The following is a 10,607-nucleotide window of genomic DNA, read 5'->3' as shown; positions in this document are numbered from 1 at the left end:
AAAGCAACTTGACAAATTAGAGTTACACATACATCCCTCACTGTTCAGTTTTGTCTTAGAGTGAAGCAGATTCATTAAAAATGTAGAGTAGGGAAGCTTAGAATAAGATAAAACAAAATATTTGCATACCTTTGTATAGGCAATCCACTCCTCTAAAAGAAAGAGAGAGATTCTTGTTACTTGGTCAGAAAGCAAGCAAGCAAGCAGTACTATTTTGTGAAACTACTCATTTGTAAAGAGAAATGTACTACATAAATGTTGGCTAATTATTTCTCTGTCCTGGAGAAAGGAGAACTCATTTGCTATCCAGAATGTTTTCTATATTTGAAGGGGACCAAAAATACAGCTTTTGGCCCTGTGGCAGAAAACTAACTGGTTAGTAAAGAGCTATACACCTATTTGATAGCATACACATTCAGTGAAATGTGTTTGCATGAGGATGGAGTCAAGCATATGTCTGAATTTAACTGCCTGTGCAAGTAATGTAATGTCTTTGAGGGTAGATTTAGGAGCAAAACCTGGCTTAAGCAGTGCCTTTCCTTTTCTCCTTGGGCTGAAGTTATGGGGGATAGCTGAATGGTAGTTTGCTGCCAGGGAAAGATGGAGGGCTAGCTTCTCCCTTGCTTATTTCTCTTTACTGACCCTGGCACTCACTGGACCTGCACTGCTTTTTTTTTTTTTTTTTTCAGGAAAGATTGCACAATTGTTTCATTTATGGGGCTGAACATAAAAATGGAGGAGGTTAGTGAGTGGCACAGCTAGGTATGGAAGTAAAGAAAGGGAATGGGACCTCTTCCATTGGTAGTAGCAAATCTTAAATTTGGCTCAACCATCTTGAGAGACTTCATTCTTGGTTTTGTTGGGGTTAGTAATGCTATTTGGTAAAACAGAAGACATAAATGCCCTGGCTTAGGAAGAACCCAGCCCAAGGACCCCAGAAATAAAATAATCTTCTAAAACCCAAACCAGAACTGGATAAATTACTTAGTCTTGTTTTTCGTAACGCCACAGACAGTTATACTGGTCTACCAGGGTGAATGGACAGATGGACAGAGGTGGGAAAGGGTGGCCATGCGCGGAAGCAGACCAGACCAACCTAGTCACCAAGAGTTAAGGCTGGAACCATTACCTCTTGCTGATTTGGAAGGAAAAAATCTCCCTTCCTGATAAGAGTAGAAGTTGGTCTCTTGTATCAAAGGAACTAGGGCCAGGTTGCAGTTCAGGTTAAGACCTGTGGCTTTATTTGTGCACTGGACCATGATGGACCTATGCTGAAAAGGAGGCTGCGTCATCCTATTCCTCTTACCTGGACACCCTCCTGTGGTTTAGGACTGGGGAGTCTCCTAGGCAGCGTAGCAGAGTTGGCTCTCCAAGGATTTTGGTGTGTCTTGTTGGGACTGCCATTGATGAGAGGATCTGTTTGGCTTGGAGGCTTTGATCTGGGACTGGCAGACTCTGGAGCTGCTATAGTTGTTTCAGACTTGGCTTTGGAAGACAGTAATTTTGCGTGGACACAAGAAGGCAATGACAGTGAGGAGGCTGGACTGCACCGAGGTGGACTCTTACAAATGTGGTGAAGAGAGCCAGTGTATTCCTTTTGACTCCCCAGCTGAGCTGTGTCAGAGCAGTCCTGAAATGACAGTGAGGCAGAGGCCATCCTTAGACGCCTTAGAGTTGGAGAAGTGGAAATTCTGGCCAAAGCATGCCGGTCAAACTGGAGAGGTGCAGGATCACTCCCAACGCACTCCTCTGTGGGAAGCTTCAGAAGGGAAGACCCTGTATAACCTCGTCTTCTAATGGAGTCGCCTGGGGGCATGGTGGTGTCCATACAAAAGGATATCACCTGTGTTTCACATGGACTGAAGTTGTCTTCTGGAATGCTGCTTCCAGCCAAAGTAACATTTTCTTTATGAAGCTCAGTTTCCCTGTTTAGAAGTTCCACACTGCTGCAGGTTTCTTTGACCAGGTCTGGAGAATAATCAGAGCTTGGTTGTTGCATTCTTTATTTGCAGCATGAAGAATTATAGCTTTGCGTACCTGGGACACGTGAACAGAAAGGTTCTTAGAAACTTGCCGTATGTGTTTTTATATAGGAGGATATGCCCATAGAAAAAAAAATGTAAACAAAATAATGTAGATATGTGCACTACTACCGAAACGATTGCCTGCACTTTGAAGCCTGCTTAAATGCAGGTTTCAACAGCTTCAGGACCCTATTCCGGCAAGCTGTTTTAAACAGCTACTGACTTTGAGTGTGCAAGTGGTGTCAGCATCTGTCAGCAGAACTGATTAGATGGTAAAGACTAACTGTGTAATTAGGAACTCTGCTCATCTGGTACTGCAGCTGCCTAATTTCCTGTTGCCACTCCCCCATCAATAAGTGAGATTGCAGTACTGCTGTACATGGGATAAAAATGAAGCCACTAGCTCTCAGGACTCCTACTTGTTGCAAAATCGTTTATGTACAAATATTAATTACTTGCTGAGTGCTTAAGCAAATACAATTTAACATTTATGTAAGGTGAGTCTAATCTAGGAAAAGTATTTTGCAGTAAATATTATGCGTACATTGCAATCAAATAATGAAGGCAACAGTTTATCTAAGTAATTTATCTAGAAACTGATCTGTTGAGTGGTCAGTAAATAATCTTATGTTCTGTGATTCATGAAGCTCTGTTTTAAAGTATCTTGATAACCAGTCTCTCAAAAACCAGACTGACTTTCCAAGTTATAACTGAATATTATTAATTCAACCTCTTTAATTCAGCTTCTTTGTTTGCTAAGAGGAATCTTGAAACTGTTCATGATTGCTGGCTTCTTTGAGCATTTTTCTTTATTAGAATGAGTTTATTCGAACATATGTTTACTTTTTCCTTGAGCTATTGAATGTCACATATTGAATAAGATTCTGGTCTAATCATATAGTTCCATCAAATTGATTTATAAAGTGATTAGAAAGAAATTATTTCATCAAGTTTAGTAGTTCAAAGTATTGCTTTTTACAAACTCTTCAGCCGTTAGGAGACAATCATTCAGATGTTTACAGGAAGAAAAAGCATATCTTTATGATGTAAATGTCTTCCTTCAAAACTGTAGTGAATAGTCACAAATGTATTAGCATCTATTCATTCCTCTTTAATAGATAAAGGCTAATTAACACATGCTTATTAAAATGGACAAGCACTAAAAATCACATTTAAGATACATCATGCATGACAAGAATGAAAAATTATTACTATTTTCCACTTCTGAGCAAAGATATGATTAAATACCATTGCTGTGAGATTTGCTGTTACTGCTTTTTAAACTCTCAAGACTTTTATTTTGTGAAGTACAATGACATCTAAGCTACATAATGAAAGACTGATCATTGTTTGGCCAGGAGTTTTTTGCCTTTTTTAAAAATTTGTTGTTTTTTTAATAATCGCCTCTTTCCCATTGCAGAATTTTGCAACTCAGCATGGAGCTTCCAGATATTAATGCAAATAGAGTTCTGCTGCATAAATAAGAAATATTATCAAAATATTTTCATGGAAGTTTTATATTAAAAATATGATTAAAAATTGGTTTACCAAGCTTTCTTTTAATAAGCTAAAATTTATGAGTACTTATGAATTAATGTTATGAGTAGAATCTCTCAGCAGCAAAATATTTATAAAGAAAACACATTGTTTAAAAAAGTGGAGAAATACGCCACACACCTGCAGAAAAATTACTGAATATGGTTAAACTTACCAAGGTAGCCAGGTGAAGATTCAAGTATGTCATACCCTTTTCATTTGCAATTAAGTAAAATTTTCAACTAAAGCTTGATTAACTGATATAGGCTTAGCAATAGCGTTTCCTCTTTTAAAGCCTCCTTACTGAATGCTGGTATAGGGAACTAGTTTTTCTTCTTGTAAGTGTAGATTTGTTTCTAGGGGATTTGTTTATCAGGTCAGACGGAAGTGGCTTCAGGATCAATGCTCGTTTACAAAAGGTAACATGATCCATATGTTTTATTAAACTTCATTCCCTTTATAATTCTTTTTTTTTGTACTTTTCACGTTGATAAGGCTTGGCAAGAGAGATCTTAGTCAAGTATATAATAAACTGCAAGAGTAGATGAAATGTTTCCACTGCTTCAATAATACTTTTTTTTTTTTTCCTTGTCTTGATTCATTCGGCTGGGTCTAACTAGGTATTGTTCATCCTTTGTGGGAGAATTGTAGTGATATATCCCTTGATTACATTATTTACAATCAGATTTTAATTTCAGCAAGTGTGATAACTACCTGAGTAACTCTAAACACATATTTTAGTATCACAGTATTTGAGAATTCATCCAAACATTGACAATTCATTTTTAGGCATTCGGTGATTCAGTGTGTTGAAAGGGAAACTCAGGAAAAGGTCTTTTATTTGGTAGATGACTTGTGAGGAAGCACTGACCCCCACAGATGTTCAAACCTAGCAGCTGAGTGACCACTTGCAAATGCAGACAACATTAACACTATGGCATTTTCATTTTCTGTAGTGTTTTTCTAAAACTCATCCACAAACCGAAGTATGATAGCCCAGACTGGGGAGGCTGATTCTGCTTAGCATTGGATGTGACTGTGGGTTGAGGGAGGATTCATCCAAGAGAATGAAAGAAGAAAGCAAGACTTTATCTGCAAGACTGGGACAGTATTACTGTATTTTAGTATTCATCCAGTTTTGCTTCTAGAAAAAGGGATAAATTAAAAAAAAAAAAGTGCTCACCCTGTCTCATAGTTGGTAGTACAAGCATATTTGCTTTAAGTATGTTAGGAACGTAAGATTTTTAAATATTTATTTTAAACTCCTTATGATGCTGTCAAGTTGATATTTTTCCTATGTGAAAGGATGTAGGTAGCCCTTTATATGAACCAGTTCCCAAATTAGTACAAGGTTGACAAAACCAGACCCTACCTCTGCTCTTCAGCTCATGGAAGCCTCATCCTAAATCTAAATCCAACCCCAGGTTCTGAATGTCTAAACCTTCCAATGCTGCTGTTCTGTTTGCCTATATGCTGTTCAGATGTTGACAGGGATGGCTGGGGTAGAAAGAAGGCTCTTGTAAGTTTTTCAACAATACCTATACCTGAGCCTTGATAGCTGCCATGTGGGATCATTTTTTGTAAAAGACAATTTATATATTAGTGAAAGAAAGAAGTTAAGAGTGCTATCCTGAGATCAGGGCTGGTGTGATCTGATGTGTGTTGTTGGAGCTTGCTTAGGTGGCTTTGACATAGCTAGGCAGAAGCTCGGTTTTAAGGCTGTTTTTGATCAATTAGTCTTGACTGAAACCTGGAGATTTTGGGGTTTTTTTGGCCTGTTTTGTTTTTAGCTCTAGCGGAGACTTATCATTAATTTGATCAGTATACTTAACCTAGTAGCAATTATATAAAAAGAGGTTCTCCTTCCCATTTGCAGGCACTATAAATTGAAAACTGTAACTTCCTTTACCCAAAATGAAATACATTTTTAGAGTTTTAAGCACTTCTCTGTCCTAACTGAGGGGGCTGTTGTTGGATGTAGGTAAAGCCATAATTGCCCTCATTTTGCCCAGGCTTTACCTATGCTACCAAACTTGCCTCTTAGTCCTAATTTTAACAAAGCAGGTACCCCTCTCATCTTGGACTATGTATGTGTTCTTAACTGGTTCCTATCACCAATTTATCTCATTAGCTACCACTTTTCCAATCACTTATCCTAGCTCCAACTGTAAACTCAATCCTAGATAAACGGTTACCATAGCATTAATTCTGTGGACTATAGTTTTCATCCTCAGAAGCAAATGCAGACAAGTCATTTAACTGACTAAACTCCATTTACCTTGTATTTGCTTTCTGAAATAACTAACTACATTAGATGAATGGCCTCTTCTGCTCTCAATCCTAGTGTTTATGCTCAAACCTCAGCTTTCTGTCAACTAACTTGAAAATGCAGCCCCAGTCTGAAGCTGAAGTTAATCAGTTGTTTCTTTTGCCTCTTCTCCTGGTGTTCTCCTTTGAGCACAGCCAGGGCCCCGGGTCATTGGCCTTTGTTGACCTGGTCTGTAATGCTGCCATCAGCCTTAGCCATTGGCTTTCAAACAGTTGCAGGGTTTGCCAGGTGACTCCTCCCAGGGTTAATCTCCAAGCTAAACCTATGCCGCCTTATGGATCAAGATGATAGTTCGGGTCAATGATCTTTGCTACCTTTGAACATAACCACATCTGTGTTTTCTCCAGCCCTACTTCCCTGGTTCAGAAATACACACAGCCAGATGTCCTCACTGGCCTCTGCAGTCACCTTCTGAACTTGCATATTACTCATGCTACTGAGCCTCTGTTTGCTGAAACCTGTTACCTCTTGGACGGTGCATCAGCCAAAGGGGTCTCCTGTTACAATGCCTCCAAGCTTTTGGCTGTTTGTCCTCAAAATCTCGCATGCTCTCTACAGTGAGGTAAAAAGCTTTCTATCCTCCACTGATGGAGCTGTTTGGAAATGTGCTTTACTGTGTCACATTTCAAATAACCTCTAGAATTTGGTGTATCCTGAACATGCTTATCCAGCTATTATGCTCTTTGAGCACCGCTACCGTCTTAGTCCCTGGAATGGATGCTTGCTTCTGAGTTCACATGACATGTTTGCAGCTGCCTGACAGCCCTTGCAAAACAAGAGAATCAAATGACATGCCTTTGCAGTCCTGATAATAGCCCTGTGGGGTCTGTGGCAACTTTGAGGTATGACCTGGCCTTAAGAATGAGGCTGTGTGTCTCACCCATCTGCTGCACTCTCGTGGGAACAGGCCAAGCACAGTGGGTTACAAGTGCTGGGGCATGGTGTGAGGTTATGGGGCTTCCAGCTAGAACACAAGTCAGTACCAGAAGTTGCAGGACAAGCCAGGTAAGAGTTGGTCCTAAGGTCAGATAGCCTACACTCTGTGTGTGTGGGCATCCTGATGAGGGCTTAAGAGTTTAGAACACACTTGGAGTCTTGTCTCATGTCTATCAGTGAGATTCCTGAAATGCAGGAGCATTTCTGTGGTGAGAAAGTTGGGAGATGTCATCTCAGCATTGATGCTTTAAGAAGACAAGGTAGAGGTAGCCACACCAATTGAAAATAACTTGGCAAATATAACTCGTTCTTGCGGTCCAAATTGAAACATCTGAGATTCTGCTTTCCATATACTTAGCTCTGAATAACTCTTAGCAGGCTCAGAGCACAGACGCTGTTGGCATCAGCTTCAGCATTTAAGTGTTCACCTCCCTTGGTAATCAGACCTCAGGTCTCAAGTCAAGTACCCAGAGAATAAAGAGTACGCTCTTAGTGACCCCTGTGAAAAGTACATTTTAAATGGCTTGGGCAACACCACAAAGAAACGATGCAGCAGATGAAGAGATAAAATCTGTTTTTCTGGTGAAACATTCACATGAGAACTCCCATTTCCCTCCCTATGACTGCCAGGCTGTCACCTCATGCTTCTCAGCTTTTCAACAAATAAAGAGTAGTGGTCCAAATCAGCTCCTACATGCCTTAGTGCTGATTCATTCACAGAACTAGGACATCCTGTACCCTGAGGAAGGGCCTCATCCAACACACAGCATGAATGTATGATTAAAACCCATCATAATGCCAGAACTGGATGAAATGGGACAGGGGGCTGTGCAGGTTGTGCAACTATTACTCCATCATCTGAACTGGGTCCTTTCCCAAAGAGGCCAAAATAGGTACCAAAGGAGACTTATGCTCTGGTACATTCTCATTTCTGGGTGTGTAGCTTTGCAACTAAAATGTTGGTCATCTAAAAGCCTACAGCTTCTTTCTCCCATCCCCTATTAAAGGAAAAAGAAAGGAAGCTTCCTATTTTCAATTAGAGAGGAAAGTCTTGGCTTGTCACAGACCATGCAAGTTCAGTTTGTCCTTTCAGTGTGTGGACTGAAACATTTTGAAATTTAGTCAGAGGCATTGTTTTGCCATTTTTCCAAGGCTTCATCTCAGACAAATTTTGGCAGATTTCATAGGACCAACGTAAACTACACAAAAACCATTTTTCTGTTTGCCAGCAAAATTTCAAGTGACTAATCCAAAGCTAGATTTATAAAAGAGGAAAGTCCCATTTTGTTATTATGGCACAAACAGTACATTCTTATCCTTCAGATTTGCCCTCAAAAATACATAATATTTTGCCTGAGAAGTTTTCAAAAACTTCAGTTAATGGCAGACACCTATTGTATGAAAACTCTGCCAGGTGGTTAAAATCTGGTAAAGCAAATAGGAGTTTAATAATAATGAAAGCGAGTATTGGATGATATTAACATGCACTTCCTATTCTGCCTTTAATAATGAGTGGTGGTTGGTTTTTATTTTAATTAGTAGACAGTATTACTTTTACAGAAGTTAGCACGTAATGCAGTGTGCATTCCCACTTTTACACAATGTTTTCTGTATAAAGCATTTTGTTTTGAACTTCCTCTGGAGCAAAGGAAAATATAAGTTATAGAAGAAAAACAAAACAAAAAAAGTAAAAACCCCCACACCATACATAGAAAAACTTCCTAAGAAGCTATGAAATGCGGAGACCTTTTCTATGCTTCAGAACCAACTTCTATGGAACTTCAATGATCATTTTTCTGCGTATCCCAAACTGTATGTAGAAAAGCCTCTTTCCATTCAGAAATCGGTGATTTCTGAATGAACTAATAGCCAAGGGGGGTAAAAGGCAGAGGAGGACCAGAGTTGTTATTTCTCAAACACTTATCAATTTTTTTATGAAACCATCCATTTGGCTTGCAGTCATCTGCAGATATTTGTATTAGGGTAATGATATTTGAAGTAATTACGAAGGAGCAGCTTCGTTTCAGGCTGAAGTAAACCAGAAATGACTTGACAATCTTGGCAATGCTTCCCTCTATCTAACTTTGCTCTGGGTCTAGTGAAGCATTGTTTTGAGTAGGTAATCCTTTTGATGTTAAAAATAGGTCACTTCAAGTGTTGAAACCTTTCCATTTGAAGAGTTACTTCCAAAAATATATTTAGAAGAAAACATGTTTGAGTATTATTACTATTAATGGTTCCAAACTATACAATTCAACAAATCTACTCTTTTTAAGAAGACTTTATTCAGCTTTGTTTATACTCCCTTTTATGGTTCCTCTTCTGAGAGTTTCTTTATGAATTCCTTGGGTGTCAGCTTGAACTTTGGCCTCATGATCACAACATTGATAGCTCTTAGCGATATGAGTGATTGCCTTTTTGTTAGATGCTGTGCCTGGTTTTCATCACTCAGCAGCTAATCTAAAAACACGTGGTGTCATGCAAAACACAATGCCGAAGCAGAGTTAGGAGACAACAGCCAAGGGAGCAGGTCTGAATCTCACCTGGCAGATCAGAGAGCTGCTGGCCTGCTTTCTATGATTTCCCTTCAAGTTATCTGGGAGAGGGATTTGTCTCATCCGTGTTTAGGCAGGCCTGCATCTAAAGTAACTGTTCTCCAGTCCCTCTGTAGTCAGTGATAACACCGATTATGCGAGCAGTGTGCTTCAGGGGATAATTCTTCTGACCTATACTAGGCACCCATTTTAGGCTCCCAAGTAGATGTTACTATTTTTCCTTAGTGGCTTTCAGTGTGACTATTCTAGATTTATCTATTCATCTTACACGAATCCTTTCCATGGTCTTCAGGCTGCCTGGCCCCCAGCTGCTCATGAGCATGTTTACTGGCCTGAGTGTTAAGCATGATGCTTCCAGATGCATGAAGCTTGCACAGAAGTTGCCAATCTTGTCTGTTTGGTAAGCAGTGATTAACTTGTGCCTTATGATGATTTTGTGTTCTGATCCACGGGCATGACTGATGGATCCTGGTCCTTCTACTGCTGCCCTATGGGCAGAAAGCTCTGCAGTATATGAGGGCTATTGATGACAAGGAGAAGACTTAAAAGAGCTTCCCCTGGCTAAAGTGGCACCGGCTGGGACAAGGAAATGCTGTGGTACATAGGCCAGCTGTAACACAGTACACACAACCAGTCATTGCTCAAGGAGGGGGCAAGAGCTTGTTGGTGCATCTGGGGGCCCTGACATCATCTGGGTGATGTGTGAACCCGCTTTGTTTCTCAGAGCATTTTAAGGGTATTGCAAAATATTTTATCCCATTTCACAAGTGACAAACTGAGAGAAGAAGAAAATAAATAAACAAACCAGCAAAGATTCAATGACACTTTGTCAGGCATCTTCAACCCCGGATTCCACACCTCCAAACCAGTGTCTTCTGTGCATCTGCACTTGGTTTCAGACAGTGATATTCTCCTCTCTGCAAATTATTACAGGAATAGAGCTGTAATGAAGGAAAAAACCTATAGTTTTCCAGCTGAAGGTAAAGTGACTTTGAAATGGAGAAAGGAATCAGCTGGCAAGTTATCAATCAGGAATACAGAGCCGAAATCTGTGTGCTTGCGTGTTGATAAATGAGACTGATTCTTTTACTTTAATGTGGTTTCCAGGACAGCTGTCATTAAATGGAAAGTTGTAGAGGTTTTCTCCCGATGACCCTCATACTTGTCTTTTTCACAGCTCAATATAAAAGCTGTAGGCAAGAAGAGTAACACTGGCTCAGAAGAACC

The 10,607-nt window shown here is 39.8% G+C and overlaps 1 protein-coding gene across 1 annotated transcript; it reads right to left on the bottom strand.

Moving 5' to 3' along the window:
• Nucleotides 1-1,288: 1,288 nt before the first annotated feature.
• On the bottom strand, nt 1,289-1,816 carry LOC104507185 (chromosome unknown open reading frame, human C12orf74). The gene has a single exon (XM_010148394.1). It carries the CDS (start codon nt 1,814-1,816, stop codon nt 1,289-1,291), a length of 528 nt encoding a protein of 175 aa, XP_010146696.1.
• Nucleotides 1,817-10,607: the final 8,791 nt, after the last annotated feature.

Source organism: Eurypyga helias, unplaced genomic scaffold (assembly GCF_000690775.1).
Source record: "Eurypyga helias isolate BGI_N326 unplaced genomic scaffold, ASM69077v1 scaffold12860, whole genome shotgun sequence".
In the NCBI taxonomy this organism is placed as follows: Eukaryota; Metazoa; Chordata; class Aves; order Eurypygiformes; family Eurypygidae; genus Eurypyga; species Eurypyga helias.
The sequence above is the reverse complement of the archived record's forward strand: the minus strand, read 5'-3'. Positions and strand labels throughout refer to the sequence as shown.